Genomic DNA, 17,449 nt, shown 5'->3' on the forward strand with positions numbered 1-17,449 from the left:
CAATGCCCTCAATCTATTAATAAGTACTAATAAACTTTGAAAAAAAAACTCTTTGCGTTTGTAATGAGTTCCACTGAAGATAGGAGTCAGTATGAAAGCCCCATCTTTCTTTATTCTGCTGGGCTCAGGGTAAAGTCAGTGAACAAGATGCTATACAGTAACAAATCACTGCAAAAGGAACGTGTAAACAAAAAATATGTGAGACTGCAGCAGCTCAGGCAGCATTGTAATGGACCAAGCCAGAACCCCCCTCCCCAAATATTTTAAGAAGGTTGCCTAGACCCTAACTTCAAGCAGATGTGAGTGGATATTCCAGGTGTGATGCAGCTGGTCAAACCACTCAGCTTTAAGCAAAGCAGAATTTATTTAAACACTACAGTTGAAATACAAACAAAAGAAAATGTAATTTAGAAAATCTTAACTATTGGAAAACTTAACTGACCCGATACAGCAACTTAATTAAGGAACTGTTCCAATCCAGTAACATTCCATTAACACACCCCTTGGCAAAAAGACAAATTGAAACACGGATTCTTACAGGCAGGAGGGAACAACATCCAAAGAGATTTCAGAGAGAAAGTCAGTCAGGAATCATTTGCTGAAGCTTGCAATCTTTCCTGGACTTTTGCATCTTGTGATTGCCATAGCTAAACCAAACTAGATAAAACCTGAACCGGAAGAACTGACCACTCCCCTGCCATTGTTAAACCAGGCTCTTCTTAGACCCCTAAGTACCTCTGCCTTTATAACCGCGTTTAAAAAGATCCGAGGACAAAATAACCTTGTTAAAATTACAGCATTATCACAGCATCCATGGAGAGAGAGCAAGCAAATGTTTTGAGTTGAAATGACTCTTTATTAGAGCTGAAGTGAAGTGGAAGGTGCAGCGTTTATACAATAGTCAGGGGTTGGGGAGGTAGTGCTTGAAATGCTGGGGGAGAAAGGATGTTGATAGTTCGGATTAAGTAATCACAATATGAGAATGGCAGAACAATGACCTGTCAACAATGACTGGAAAGAATAGTTTCCTCATTTCCCCTATCCCCACCTTACCCCAGTTCCAATCTTCCAGCTCAGCACCATCCTCATGACCTGTCCTGAAAATGTGTTGCTGGAAAAGCGCAGCAGGTCAGGCAGCATCCAAGGAACAGGAGAATCGACGTTTCGGGCATAAGCTCTTCTTCAGGAACCCTCAACCGTTTCAGGCTTATGCCCGAAACGTCGATTCTCCTGTTCCTTGGATGCTGCCTGACCTGCTGCACTTTTCCAGCAACACATTTTCAGCTCTGATCTCCAGCATCTGCAGTCCTCACTTTCTCCTCATGACCTGTCCTACCTGCCAATCTTTCTTCCCACTTAACCGCTCCACCCTCCTCTCTGACCTATCACCTTCATCCCCACCCCCATCCACCTATTATACTCTTTGCTACCTTCTCCCCAGCCCCACCCCCTCCCATTTATCTCTCCACCCCAGAGGCTCCCTGCCATCATTCCTGATGAAGGGCTTTTGCCCGAAACTCGTCTTTCCTGCACCGCGGATGCTGTCTGACCTGCTTTGTTTTTCCAGCACCACTCTAATCTAGACTCTGATTTCCAGCATCTGCAGTCCTCACTTTTGCCTAGAAAGAATAGACAGGGGAGGGGGGGGGGGGGGGGGGTAGGGGAGCGGGGAAGGGAGAGAAGACAAAGTGACAAAGAATGTGACAAGCAAAGCTAAAAGAAGGCGAAGGAATGGGTTCACACTTTGACGATGCTGAACTCCATATTTGGCCCAGAAGGTTGTAAAGAACCTAGTTTGAAGATGAGATGTTGCTCCTCTAGTTTTTGATGTGATTTGCTGGAGAATTGCAGCATGCCAAGGACAGGCAAATGGGCATGCGAGCAGGACACTGTGTTAAAGTGACCAGCTACAGGAAGGTTGGGGTCCTGCTTGTACATGGACCTGCAAAGTGGTCACCTCAGTCTGTATTTGGTTTCTCCAATGCAGAGTAAGCAACCTTGAGTGCAGTGAAAACAATACACAGGATCAGAGGAGGTACAGATGAAATGCTGCTTCATCTGGAAAGACTGTTTAAGCCTTTGGATGGTGAACAGGGGGGAGGTGAAGGGGCAGGTGTTGCACCTTATGCAGTTATGTGGGAAGATGCCATAGAGAAGGATCCCTATGAAATACAGACAGGGAGAGTGAGAGGAAAATATGCTTGGTGGTGCTGTTCTCCTGGAGTTGTCTGAAATGGAGGAGAATAATACTTTGAATGTGGAGGTTGGTGGGATGAAAGTTGAGAATAAAGGGGACCTGATCACACTGTTGTGAGTGATGGGAAAGGGTAAGGGCAGAAGCACGGGTGTTACGTCGGATGCGGTTGAGGGCTCTGTCATCCACATAGCGCGGGAAACTATGGTCATGGAAGATTCTATTATAGACCTCTGAAGGGAATTTTGCATGAAATTACATCAATTTCAAGTGCAGCTGGAGAATGGACAATGTTCCCATTTGTTGGAGGAAGATCAGTGGGGCATAGGCCATTCAGCCCTTCAAACCTGCTCCATCATTCAATTACATCAAAGTTGACCTGCATCTCAACTATAAACTACTTTTGCTCAATAGCCATCAATGCCCTTAAAAATACAAACATCCATCAATATCTCTCATTAACACCTCAATTGACTCCCAGAATTCATAATAGTTTAGGACAAAGGTATCTTCCAATCTTTGAAAAATCTCTTATTGATTTCCCTCCTAAATAATCTAGCTCGATGTTTATGATTAATGCTCGTGCCTTAACCCCCAGTACAGGAAACCATTTCACCATTCAATCTTTTTATTGATTTGAACAACTCACTCAGATCATTGCTCAGTGTTTAAACTCTTTGAATCAGTACAAACTGAGTTGAGACAAAAATCCAATTGGAATGAGGTAGACCGGACCTATCGAATGTTCTGCTGTGTGACCAAAGTGGATGTCTGGGAGGAGGTCACGCACTTCTTGATCGGGAATTCTGTGTAACACATGGAGTCCCTAAGCATAGTGTTTTGGAAAAATATCATTTCCAAATCTTTTGATTCAACTTTTCTACTTTGCTCATCACTAGTTTTTGTAATTGACTCCCTCACCGAATGCAAATCTTGTCCTTTTTCTGAATGTTATTTGTGGGCCCACCTACAGCATACGCACTACAGTGTCTCATGAAGGCAGCTCACCATCACCTTCACAACAGCTGGGTAATAAACGCTGGCCTAGCCAGCAATGCACCCATATAGTGAGAGAGGTTAAAAAGATGAAATTTCTGACACTATGTTGTTTAATTCCTTGCAAACCAGTCATTGATTTGAAAAGTGGAGTGTATTTTTGGGGCATTGTTTTAGAGACCTATGCATCCTTATAAAGTACTCTTCAACTTAGTGGAGTTCAAGGATAGACAATATCAGATGTCACAGGCAGACAGTTAGACAGTATTTAAATCTACGTTGAAATGACAGTACTCACTGGTTTAGTTGGAACACTCAGACATGTTATGGCCGCAGTATCAATGTGTCCTATTGCCATACTTGTTCTCAGACCACTTTTTATGTTCTTTTCTATATGACAGTCCACACATTTCTGCATTAAAAACAGCAAAGCCTTCCAAACCTTCTCCCACTGTGACTGCAAAAATGCAAGACTTAAAAATTATCATGACCACCTCAGTGAGCAACAAGGGTAACGGGATGTCCTATTGGAGTAGGGGGAAGGCAGGGATGGCAGTTAGCCATTGCTGTCTCAAAGGTCATGACCCCAAAATGGGGTCCTGATTCCCTCTTTGGGAAGTCTTGATAAACAACTCCATAGGCTGAACTTAATGCAGTCTGTCATGGGGGAGGGGGTGAGGGAACATGGAGGCTGGGTGCATTTCATCACATCAGCCTCCCAGCAACCTCAGCAACAATTCCAATGATTAAGATGGAGTTGTGTATTGGCTCATATAAGCAACTTGGAACTGCTCGGACACCATTAGCCATGCAGCTGGTGCAGCTACCATCCCCACGCTGATTGTTGACGTCACTTCCGCCCCCATCATGGCCGCTTCCACAGCCACTTCCGCCTCACAACTCCTCATGCACAACATGTGACATCACTTCCAGCCCTCACATCATCACTGATGTTACATGCTCAGTGACGTCCACTCCTCCTACTGCCATGTTTGCCACCAGTTCTGCCCCCACCAACGCCACTCACCTGCATCCTGCTGACATGCCCCCCACAGATCCCACTGTCACCATCTCCGCTCCCCAGAACCCTGAGGGGAACACTAGCCCTGCTCATGACTTCACCCCCGTCCCCCCCACCACCATACCAGTTACGGGCTCCTCTCCGACTCCCAGCTCCATACCCACACCAGGCCCTAGCTCCCAGCCCTGCCAAGTTTTCACCATCCCTCCAGACCTCCCACTCAGCAAAGGACTCACCTTCATCCCCCTCCGCCCATGCATCAATGAATTTAATACATGCCGTGACGTCGAACACTTCTTCCGCCGCCTCCACCTCTGAGCTTACTTTTACAATCAGGACTCCCACCCACCTTCCGAGGACCCCTTCGCCCACCTCCAACACACTCCATCCAGCTGGACACCTCGTGCTGGCCTATTACCTGCCCTCGACCTTTTCATTTCCAACTGCCGCCGGGACATTAACCGCCTCAACCTGTCTAACCCCCCTCCCCCACTTCAACCTCTCACCCTCACAACGCATTGCCCTCCACTACCTCCTTCCCAAGATCCACAAGCCTGACCACCCTGGCCGACCAATTGTCTCAGCATGCTCCTGCCCCACTGAACTCATCTCTACCTACCTCGACACTGTCCTGTTCCCCCTAGTCCAGGAACTCCCTACATACCCTGTGGTGCTGGGGCGAATGGGGGTGGAGTCATGAGTAGGGGTAGTGTTCCCCTCAGGGTTCATGACACCACCCAAGCCCTCCACCTCCTCCAAGACTTTCGTTTCCCTGGCCGCCAACGCCTCATCTTCACCATGGATATCCAATCCCTCTACACCTCCATCCGCCATGACCAGGGCCTCCAAGCCCTCCGGTTCTTCCTCTCCCGACAGCCCCAACAGTACCCTTCAACCGACATTCTCATTCGTTTGGCCGAACTGGTCCTCAGCCTTAACAATTTCGCTTTCGAATCCTCCCACTTCCTCCAGACCAAAGGTGTAGCCATGGGCATATGTATGGGCCCCAGCTATGCCTGTCTCTTTGTTGGCTACGTAGAGCAGTCCATCTTCCGTAGTTACACCGGCACCATTCCCCACCTCTTCCTCCGCTACATTGATGACTGCATTGGCGCCATCCCGTACTCCCGCGAGGTGGTTAAGCAATTCATCAACTTCACCAACACATTCCACCCTGATCTTAAATTTACTGGACCATCTCTGACACCTCCCTTCCCTTCCTGGACCTCTCTATCTCCATTAATGACGACCGACTTGACACCGACATGTTTTACAAACCCATCGACTCCCACAGCTACCTGGATTACTCCTCTTCCCATCCTACCTCCTGCAAACATGCCATCCCGTATTCCCAATTCCTCTGCCTCTGCCGTATCTGCTCCCAGGAGGACCAGTTCCACCACAGAACACACCAGATGGCCTCCTTCTTTAGAGACCTCAATTTCCCTTCCCATGTGGTTAAAGATGCCCTCCAATGCATCTCGTCCACATCCCGCACCTCCGCCCTCAGACCCCACCCCTCCAACCGTAATAAGGACAGAACCCCCCTGGTGATCACCTTCCACCCTACCAACCTTCGCATAAACCAAATCATCCGACGATATTTCGTCCACCTCCATATGGACCCCACCACCAGGGATATATTTCCCTCCCCACCCCTTTCCGCCTTCCGCAAAAACCGTTCCCTCCGTGACTACCTGGTCAGGTCAACGCCCCCCTACTATCCACCCTCCCGTCCTGGCACCTTCTCCTGCCACTACAGGAACTGCAAAACCTGTGCCCACACCTCCTCCCTCACCTCTATCCAAGGCCCTAAAGAAGCCTTCCACATCCATCAAAGTTTTACCTGCACATCCACCAATATCATTTATTGTATCCGTTGCTCCCGATGCGCTCTGCTCTACATTGGGGAGACTGGACACCTCCTAGCAGAGTGCTTTAGGGAACATCTCTGGGACACCCGCACCAATCAATCACACCGCCCCGTGGCCCAACATTTCAACTCCCCCTCCCACTCAGCCGAGGACATGGAGGTCCTGGGCCTCCTTCACTGCTGCTTCCCCACCACCCGACGTCTGGAGGAAGAATGCCTCATCTTCCGCCTTGGAACACTTCAACCCCAGGGCATCAATATGGACTTCACCAGTTTCCTCATTTCCCCTTCCCCCACCTCACCCCAGTTCCAAAATTCCAGCTCAGCACTGTCCCCATGACTTGTCCTACCTGCATTTCTTTCTTTCCACCTATTCACTCCACCCTCCTCTCTGACCTATCACCTCCATCCCCACCCCCACTCACCTATTGTACTCTATGCTACTTTCTCCCCACCCCCACCCTCCTCTCACCGTGGGCGGCACGGTGGCACAGTGGTTAGCACTGCTGCCTCACAGCGCTCGAGACCCGGGTTCGATTCCCGCCTCAAGCGACTGACTGTGTGGAGTTTTCACGTTCTCCCCGTGTCTGCGTGGGTTTCCTCCGGGTGCTCCGGTTTCCTCCCACAGTCCAAAGATGTGCGGGTCAGGTGAATTGGCCATGCTAAATTGCCCGTAGTGTTAGGTAAGGGGTAAATGTAGGGGTATGGGTGGGTTGCGCTTCGGCGGGGCGGTGTGGACTTGTAGGGCAGAAGGGCCTGTTTCCACACTGTAAGTAATCTAAGTAATCTAATCTAAATCTAAATCTAAATTTATCTCTCCACCCTTCAGACACTCTGCCTGTATTCCTGATGAAGGGCTTTTGCCTGAAACGTCGATTTTCCTGCTCCTCGGATGCTGCCTGAACTGCTGTGCCTTTCCAGCACCGCTCTAATCTAGAATCTGGTTTCCAGCATCTGCAGTCATTGGGTTTTACCCACTTGCCCACTCAGGGTGGGATGTCAGTTTGACTTCATTGAGCCATTTGGTACCAATTATTCCTGTGTAATTTACTGGTGGCTTGAGGGTTAAGTATGAGTAGTGCAGCATGATGGTGCTTCCCTTAGGACACAAGTTTATCCTGCTGGAATGGGGTGGAACTCCCCTTATTAAAAAGCATTGAGTGCCTGATTGAGGCATCTAGACTAGGCCAAAAGCAGCAGTTCCTACCCTCACACAGAGGATTGTATGTCTTTGGAACTCTGCTGCAGACAGCTGTGGGGACAGAGTCCTTCTGTATATTTAAGGCTTATTTATGGGTAAAGGGCAGGGAAGTGGACATGAGGAGTACCAGCTTTCTTAAATAAGGGACCAGAAATGTTCACAAAACTCCAGGTGTGGTCTCACCAGCATCTTGTACAATTGCAGTAAGACTTCCCTCCACTTATATTCTGATCCTTTTGAAATAAGGGTTAACATTCCATTAGTCTTCCTGATTACCTGCTCCATCCATAAGCTACCTTACTGTGTTTCATGCACAGGTACACCCAAGTCCCTTTGTGTTCCAGCTTTCTTCCTTACTTCTTCTACTTCCTTGATAATGGAGGCAACACTTTTCCAACAATAGATGTTCAGTTAATTGGTCTATAATGACCCAGTTTTTGCTTCTTTTCATTTTTGTATACAGGGGTCACATTTGCAGTGATACTCTTACTGATTAAAAATCTATCACAAACTTGACTATACTTAATAACACAGCCTCAGCAACCCTCTGTGGTAAAGAATTCCACAAATTCACTATCCTCTAGAGAAGAAATTCCTCCTCATTTCTGTTTTAAATGGGCAGCCCTTTATTCTGAGATTACACCTTCTGAACTGACAATCTCCCATCACAAAGAAGGCGGGGAGGGACAAAACTGTTGTTAACAACTTATCTAGCTCACTGATGATCTTTAGGGAAGGAAATTTGCTGTTCTTAACCGGGCTGGGTCCACATGGTCCAGTCCCACAGCATTATGGTTAACACTTATCTGCCAATAAATGCTGGTCCAACCACTGACACCCACATCCTGTGAATTAATTTTTAAAATAGATGATAGTTTGTAAACAGAGTAAGGATCTGGAGTATGTTTGAGTCTTGCGTGTCCTGCGTGCTTCAATAATTGAATTTTGAACTGAATCTGGCTCCTGTTTCAGTTTGCACAGTTTCAGTCATTGCTGTTACTGCCAGGGCACCCAGGTAGATTTGTCCTTTTATCACAGTGGTAACCCAATATGATGACACAATATGCTGATTAGGAAATTGGAAAAATATTTAGAGGGTAGAGAGAAGCTTAATAATTAAAGGGAGTCAGGTGTAAGAGCTCATATTGAAACACTAGACATCTTAAATAATCCTGCCCCAAGGTCTAGATTAACTTCTGTTTTCTTAATTGAAGTGCTCAGCCATCAGTTTCACATTTCAGTCCACAGAATATCATCAGAGTTGCACATCAACATTTAGGTAGCATTTGTACCAGATGGTAAATACTTTTTAGATGAATTTCCTGAGTCTTTAAGAATATTAGCATTCATCCTTTTGTGTGATTCTATTGTACTATGACACATTCAAGTCAAGATCAATGGATGTTGAACAGGCTGGCAATTGTGCATTCTGGAGTTTTGGCACTGTCTCTTTAAATAATTTGGACTCAAGATTGATGAGATTTTATTTCTTATTTTGGTTATTGTTGCATTCTGTCAATATCAGTAGGTCAGTGTACCTTTAGGAGGCATGCGTGTGATTCTGTCATGACATCATAGCACGTGACCTGAAGGTATGAAGGTCTCCAACTACATTTTACATCAGAATAACTCAAAATGTGGCATTGTATTGAAGCACGCTGCTCTTTATAACTGCACATCTTAACATTAGCCTGTGAATATAGTATTTGTATATCTTAGTTTGTTATTATGAATGTCTGTTGAACATTTCAATACCTTGATATTCAAACCCAGGTCTTGTGTATTGAGGAGTAACAATTGTTGCATCAGATAAAATACCCAGCTAATAGCAAACTTACAACAATTGTAACAGTCTCCCAACTGATGTATTATTATTTTATCAATTATAGTATATTAGAAATAGATAGTTCTGAATGGTCTAACTGTGATAAAAAGTGAAGAAAGGTCCAGAGATTAATTTCAGGCACTGAAGTGCCACAAAACTTGCCAATACAGCATCTAGAAAGTACAGTCTGAAAATTAGCTGAAAGTGTGCTAATTGCCCTCCAAATGGGCAGCGGCAAAAGGTCAGAATTCATAGGAGATAAAACTTCGGCCTTGGTATTATGCAAATAAAGAGCTTGACACTATATCACTTGACAAGTGGACATCTTGTATGGATCAAATTGGTGCTGACAGTGAGAAGAGTTGGATTCCTGATCTGACCTGGGCTACATTGGAGATGCCTCATTGCCCTGCCCACAGTGAAGGCCATGTTGCTGTAGGCGAGACCTGCTTTACAGTAAAGAACTCAAAATGATGTTGCGATATTGAAAACTCCGAGACATTTGTGAGGAATATTGCCAATCAGAATCCCAATCAACCGTGTGTGGGTTTTTATAAAGAGGTCTGGAAAACAATGGCATATCACGCAAGCTAATTTAGTGATACAATGGTTTCCTATTCCACATGCACAGTGTCCAGAAAAGCAAGATAATCTTGTATGAATATCTTCCTGGTGACATGAGTTTGAACCATTGAATAAAGAAGAAACCAAATGATCTTTTGTGGCAAAGGCCATTGAGCAAATTGGTAATTTTAGCTGTCAACCTATTAAAATATGGGTGACTGGGCTCATATTGATCACTGTGTGCAATAAATCTGAATTGTTAACAATTGAAGGACAGACCTGCCATTGGGGGCCAGGCTGTGAATGCTGACTGCCTTGTGAAGTCATTTGTAAAAGCATGGCTTTCCTCAGTAAAGAAACTGTGTGTTGTGGCGACTCCCTCAGTGCAGTTGGACTAAAATTGCTGTTTTCTCTCTTACAGGACTGTACTTTTTTTACCCGCAAAGAGATCCTTCGGTGAGTGGCAACCTGACTGAGCTGATGTGGATTTGGGGCTCTCCTGTGTACACTATTGAATCAGTATGAGATTCTGTACTCCCAAACTGATAGCCAATAGGCTCTAACAGATCTGTGTGTTGGCCAGGTAACACGCAGCCAAATTGATAATGTTAATTGCTGCCCTCTCAGTTTGTCTATATTTCAGAAGCAGATTTGTTCACAAATACCTTCATTTTAAAGAAAGAGCCTGTGTTTGGGACTTCAGAACGTTGCTGCTTTGGAGTCAATTTTGTCACATTTGAGATGTGGTCAGACTTCTAATGTGGCAGCCAAACTGTGCACAGTAAGCTCCCACAAACAGGAACAGGATTTTACACCAGCTGATCTGAGTTTACGATGTCACATTGGGGATAAATATTGAGGATAAACCCCACCTTCTCTTCCTGTAAATAGCAGGATCTGAAAAGACAGATGGTGGTGATGGGAGGTGTGGAGGTTGCTTTGTTTAACACCTGGCCTGAAAAAAGCACACCTGACAGTGCAGCACTCCCCATGAAGTGGGATTTATATACCAACCAGGTGGCTCAGTGGCAAGGGTGCACCATACCATCTTATGGAGACCCATGTGTGTATCAACATTCCATCAGCATTTAAACAGTCTGGCTGCTCCAATTGATCCACAGTTCCTATTTTAATCTGCACGGTAATTTATATTTGACTTCCCTTGCTGAGTGACATTAGCCTTTTAACTGAATGACTGTGTGTAGAGGGTAGTCTGAGTTAAATTGGGTCTGCACCACAGATTAGAATTACGACCATCATCCTCTTTAAAAGTAGGAGACTCCAGGAGAGGAAAGCACTTCCTGGTCAAACTAGAAGAGTCTCTGATCCCAATAAGATCTGGGTTATTATATGTTAGTAACTAGCAGCAGGTGACATCAATATGATAGACATTATGACAGAAGCTTTGAAGATGTTTAAGATCTTGAGCTGTTCTGCCCACAAATTCATATGATATCATCAAGGAGTTAGTTCTTATAGTATTCTTCAATATGAACTCTTTTAGACCCTTTCAGACTCCAATTGAATGTCTACCCTCAAACTTATCCCCCATTATCCGAAGTATTAACCCTTTATTATTGACAATTACTCTTTTATCTGTGCTTCTGAAAAGACTTAAGAATCAAAAACAGTTTCAAAAATGGACTTGTAGACATGTTGAGTTTGGGTCCTTTGGAAAAAAAAACTTCACTTGGCATGAATTAAACTAAAAGCAAAGTCTGTTTTCCCAAAGGCCGCAATATATCCATAGGCTTTCATCAGTAGAATTTCACTATGCACTTAGTGCACACCTATGTTTTCAATATTTTAAATAAATTTATTTTACATCCCTGACACATTATGCTGACTGGTACACTCCATATTGCCTTTCCTAGTAATACCCATCAGTTAGAAAAGAGTAGATCAATTACCCACTCCGATCTTCATCGTTTCTGATTTTGCAAATGAAAGAAAAGCAGAGAAGAGCTTAATAAATCAGTGCAAATTGATGTTCTGTCGCGTCAATAGGACTGATGGCAATTTAAACCAGGCTGTGAGTGGCAATTGATGCAGCTCTTCAGTTGGAGTCTGAAACAGGTTTGGAGATAGAGACAATCCCGACTGGTGACAACACCGAAAATATACATTGAAGGATACCCGATCTGTACATAGTTGAGAAGGACGTCACCTCTAATGCCAAGATTATTCCAGTCACTGTCTCTCTCAGGAGAAACCACTCCCTGATTCTCTGGATCATCCCTATGTGGAAACCAATTACTGCAGGAGGGAGACATGAAAACAGACAAAGGGCTGATGGTTAGAAGGTGAGGCTAGCAGACAGCCTGGTGATATGGGCCCTTACAAGGTGATCCTAATGATCTGTTGCATTGAAAATGACAGATTCTGTGGGGAATGTCAGGGTGAGCTCAGCCTCCCATTTAAAATGTTTGCCAAATTTTATTCTCCATTCTTCTGTTTGTCCAGATGCTGTTGGTTCTTACTGGGATTTCATTCAACTTGCCAGTTTCCCCATTCCCTCCCCTGTGTGTAGGTATTGTATCCATGAACTCCACAACTTTTCCCATCTCCCCATGCTGTTTCACTGAGGGTTGTAGCTGGAAAACTCCCTGTCAGACTCAACATCTGAATATTCATAAATCATTTTGTAGCGATTATAATGAGGTCAGCCAGGTGGATGCCAAAGAATAAGAATTCCCTGCCGAGGGCTGTAAATCTGGCCCAATCAGAGAACCCTGGCTGACAGATAAAAACAGAAGTGTCAGACATCCTGTTCAATCTGAAAGCTGGCTCTGAGGAAGCTGGATTAGTGTCAAGGGCTCTCCATTTAATAATAAAGAGTGACATGGTGATGGGATATCGGCCTTTGTGAAGTTATTTCAGTGGCGACAAGAGTAAAGCACGTTCTGAGGAAATTTGTTTACAATAAGTTGTCTTTGAGTTAGGGTAAGCATTGCTTGCATAATGCCATTGTTTGGAAAACTTGACTCATTTGACACTGTTGTTTAAGATCTAGCCTTTGTGGAGTTATTTCATGTTTAGTGAATATTCATAAACTATTTAGTTATTTACTATTTTGTAATCCCAAAACCTCTCTTTCTCACACACACGCAGCCACACTCACACCCACACCTATATAGCATTAGGGGGATACTTAGCGTTCATCTGAGGGGACAGACAGTGTATCTTTTCTGAAAGTTGCCACCTCTGACAGTGCAGTAGTCCCTCTGGACTGCATTGAGTCATTGTCAACACAGAAAAAGGTCTTTTGGCACAACACATCCATTCCAGTCAAAAGCAACCACCAAACTACTCTAATCCACTTTCCAGCATAGTCTTGTATGCCCAACTAAATACTTAACAGTTATGAGGGTCTTTGCCTCTTACAGGCAGCAAGTTCCTAATTCCCAATACTTTCTAGGTGAAAATGTTTTTCCTAGCACCCCCTCGACACCTTCTGACCCCTACCTTAAATCTTTGTTCCCATTCATTGATCTCTCCATAAAGAGGAAAGGTTTCTTCCTGTCTGCCTTGTCTATGCTCTTCATACTTTTATATATCTCAATCATGTCCCCCCTCAATCTCCTTTAAGCTCTAAGGAAAACAACCCTAGTCTGTCCAATCTCTCTTCATAACTGAAACTCTCCAGCCCAGGCAACGTCCTAGTTAATCTTTTCTGCACCCTCTCCAATATCATCATAGCCTTCCTATACTCTGGATCTCAGATCTGCACACAATATTCAAGCTGTGGCCGAACCAATTTTTTGTACAGTTCCAGTATAACCTCCCTGTTCTTAAACTCAAGGCATCAACTAATAGAGGCAAGAATCCCACATGCCTCTTTAACCACTTCATCCACCTGTGCCTTAATGGACCAGTGTACAAGGACATCAAGGTACCTTTGATACTTGGTGCTTCTCAGGATCTAACTGTTCATCTGCTTATTTGTCCTGCCCAAGTGCATTATCTCACATTTATCTAAATTGAATTCCATTTCTGCTGCTCTGACCAGCCCATCGATATCCTCTTGTAATCTAAGATTATCTGTATTTACCACCCCATGAGTTTTTGAATCATAGAACATAGAACGATAGAACTGCACAGCACAGTACATGCCCTTCAGTCCTCAATGTTGTGCCGACCTTTTATCCTACTCTAAGATCAAACTAGCCTACATACCCTTCAATTTACTATCATCCAAATGCCTATCCAAGAGTTGCTTAAGTGTCCCTAATGTACCTGCCTCTACTACCAACGCTGGCAGTGCAGTTCACGCACCCACCACCTCTGATATTTCCCCAAACCTCCTCCAATCATTTTAAAATTATGCCCTCTCATCATAGCCATTTCTGCCCTGGGAAAAAAAGTCTCTGGCTATCCATTCTACCTATGCCTCTTGTGCATCTCTATCAAGTCACCTCTCATTCTTCTTCACTCCAAAGTATACATATTTTTGAGGGGAATAGCCACAGGGGATCCCCGCACTGTCTGCCTATTTCCTTTCCGTCTCCTGACAGTTGCCCAACAACCTTTATCCTGTAGCTTAGATGTGACCGCCTCACTATAACCCGTCTCTATCACCCCCTCAGTCTCCCAAATGATCCGAAGTTCATCCAGCTCCAGTTCCCTCTCGCGGTCTGTGAGCAGCTGGAGTTGGGTGCACTTCTTGCAAGCGAAATGAGGAGCGACACCAGTGGTGACCCTTACCTCCCACATTCTGCAAGAGGAGCATGTAACTGACCAACCTCCATTCCCCTCTGTTCTAAAATTGCCAAAAGAAACAAAAAAGAGCAATCTTACCTTATCAACTCTCCACACAGTTTTTTTTGGTTAGAGGAGGAGGAGGAGGACGGGTGGAGACACTACACATGTAGTGTTTTGGGTTTAGCCACTGCCTGAATATCATAGTTCACTTAGCCAGCAGTCTCTGTGTCCACTTCCACTCCTGTTCAGCCTTCGCTCCACTGATTCACGAGGTAAGTATTTTATATTCAAATTTACCTTCCCAGCAGGTGCCTGGCTCACGCTCTCTTGACTCCCACCGCTGCAATGGAGGCTGCTGATCATCTGCAAATTTACTGATCAACCCTCCTGTACTCAAGTCTATATCATTTTATATAAACCATAAACAGCAAAGGGTCCGACACTGACCCCTTTGGGACCTCACAGGATTTACATAGAACATAGAAGAATACAGCGCAGTACAGGCCCTTCGGCCCTCGATGTTGCGCCGATCCAAGCCCACCTAACCTACACTAGCCCACTATCCTTCATATGCCTATCCAATGCCCGCTTAAATGCCCATAATGAGGGAGAGTCCACCACTGCTACTGGCAGGGCATTCCATGAACTCACGACTCGCTGAGTAAAGAACCCATCCCTAACATCTGTCCTATACCTATCCCCTCTTAATTTAAAGCTATGCCCACTTGTAATAGCTGACTCCATACGTGGAAAAAGATTCTCACTGTCGACCCTATCTAAACCCCTAATCATCTTGTACACCTGATTAGATTAGATTAGATTAGATTACTTACAGTGTGGAAACAGGTCCTTCGGCCCATCAAGTCCACACCGCCCTGCCGAAGTGCAACCCACCCATACCCCTACATTTACCCCTTACCTAACACCACGGGCAATTTAGCTAACCTGCACATCTTTGGACTGTGGGAGGAAACCGGAGCACCCGGAGGAAACCCACGCAGACACGGGGAGAACGTGCAAACTTCACACAGTCAGTCGCCTGAGGCGGGAATTGAACCCGGGTCTCTGGCGCTGTGAGGCAGCAGTGCTAACCACTGTGCCACCGTGCCGCCTCTACCAAGTCCCCCCTAAACCTTCTTTTCTCCAATGAAAACAACCCCAAGTGCCTCAGCCTTTCCTCATACGATCTTCCTACCATACCAGGCAACATCCTGGTAAACCTCCTCTGCACCCGTTTCAGTGCCTCCACATCCTTCCTGTAGTATGGCGACCAAAACTGCACACAATACTCCAGATGCGGCCGCACCAGAGTCTTATACAACTGCAACATGACCTCAGGACTCCGGAACTCAATTCCTCTACCAATAAAAGCCAGTACACCATATGCCTTCTTCACCGCACTATTTACCTGGGTGGCAACTTTCAAAGATCTGTGTACATGGACACCAAGATCCCTCTGCTCATCCACACTACCAAGTATCCGACCATTAGCCCAGTACCCCATCTTTTTGTTACTCTTACCAAAGTGAATCACCTCACACTTAGCTACATTGAACTCCATTTGCCACCTTTCTGCCCAGCTCTGCAGCTTATCTATATCCCGCTGTAACCTGCCACATCCTTCCTCACTGTCTACAACTCCTCCGACTTTCGTATCATCCGCAAACTTGCTCACCCAACCTTCTAACCCCTCCTCCAGGTCATTTATAAAAATGACAAACAGCAATGGTCCCAAAACAGATCCTTGCGGAACACCGCTAGTGACGGCACTCCAAGATTCTTTGAGAAGGTGACTAAGGTGGTGGATGAGGGGAAAGCGGTAGATGTGGTGTATATGGATTTTAGTAAGGCGTTTGATAAGGTTCCCCATGGTAGACTACTGCAAAAAATACGGAGGTATGGCATTGAGGGTGAGTTGGAGGTTTGGATTAGGAGTTTGCTGGCTGGAAGAAGACAGAGGGTAGTAGTTGATGGCAAAGGTTCATCTTGGAGTGCCGTCACTAGCGGTGTTCCGCAAGGATCTGTTTTGGGACCATTGCTGTTTGTCATTTTTATAAATTACCTGGAGGAGGGGCTAGAAGGTTGGGTGAGCAAGTTTGCGGATGATACGAAAGTCGGAGGAGTTGTAGACAGTGAGGAAGGATGTGGCAGGTTACAGCGGGATATAGATAAGCTGCAGAACTGGGCAGAAAGGTGGCAAATGGAGTTCAATGTAGCTAAGTGTGAGGTGATTCACTTTGGTAAGAGTAATAAAAAGATGGGGTACTGGGCTAATGGTCGGATACTTGGTAGTGTGGATGAGCAGAGGGATCTTGGTGTCCATGTACACAGATCTTTGAAAGTTGCCACCCAGGTAAATAGTGCGGTGGAGAAGGCATATGGCGTACTGGCTTTTATTGGTAGAGGAATTGAGTTCCGGAGTCCTGAGGTCATGTTGCAGTTGTATAAGTCTCTGGTGCGGCCGCATCTGGAGTATTGTGTGCAGTTTTGGTCGCCATATTATAGGAAGGATGTGGAGGCACTGGAACGGGTGCAGAGGAGGTTTACCAGGATGTTGCCTGGTATGGTGGAAAGATCGTATGAGGAAAGGCTGAGGCACTTGGGGTTGTTTTCATTGGAGAAAAGAAGGTTTAGGGGGGACTTGATAGAGGTGTACAAGATGATTAGGGGTTTAGATAGGGTCGACAGTGAGAATCTTTTTCCACGTATGGAGTCAGCTATTGCAAGGGGGCATAGCTTTAATTTAAGGGGGGTTTGAAATAGGACAGATGTTAGGGGTAGGTTCTTTACTCAGCGAGTCGTGAGTTCATGGAATGCCCTGCCAGTAGCAGTGGTGGACTCTCCCTCATTATAGGCATTTAAGCGGGCATTGGATAGGCATATGGAGGATAGTGCGCTAGTGTAGGTTAGGTGGGCTTGGATCGGCGCAACATCGAGGGCCGAAGGGCCTGTACTGCGCTGTATTCTTCTATGTTCTATGTTCTATGTTCTAAGATGAACCTTTGCCATCAACTACTACCCTCTGTCTTCTTCTAGCCAGTCAACTCCTAATCCAACCCTCCAACTCACCCTCA

The 17,449-nt window shown here is 45.4% G+C and overlaps 1 protein-coding gene across 2 annotated transcripts in view; it reads left to right on the forward strand.

Moving 5' to 3' along the window:
• The window catches only part of cib2 (calcium and integrin binding family member 2), a 290,432-nt gene that overhangs the window by 47,609 nt on the left and 225,374 nt on the right, over positions 1–17,449 (forward strand). For both annotated transcript variants that reach the window (XM_087981963.1, XM_043680152.2), the window contains exon 2: positions 10,096–10,130. Coding sequence is in view for 1 of the 2 variants with exons in the window: in XM_043680152.2 (XP_043536087.1) it covers positions 10,096–10,130 (35 nt within the window). In the remaining variant the exon portion in view is untranslated. The remainder of the gene's footprint in view (positions 1–10,095; positions 10,131–17,449) is intronic.

The sequence above is a fragment of the Chiloscyllium plagiosum genome, unplaced genomic scaffold (assembly GCF_037043375.1).
Source record: "Chiloscyllium plagiosum isolate Xiang-an unplaced genomic scaffold, Cpla_swu_hap1 HiC_scaffold_42, whole genome shotgun sequence".
Classification (NCBI taxonomy): Eukaryota; Metazoa; Chordata; class Chondrichthyes; order Orectolobiformes; family Hemiscylliidae; genus Chiloscyllium; species Chiloscyllium plagiosum.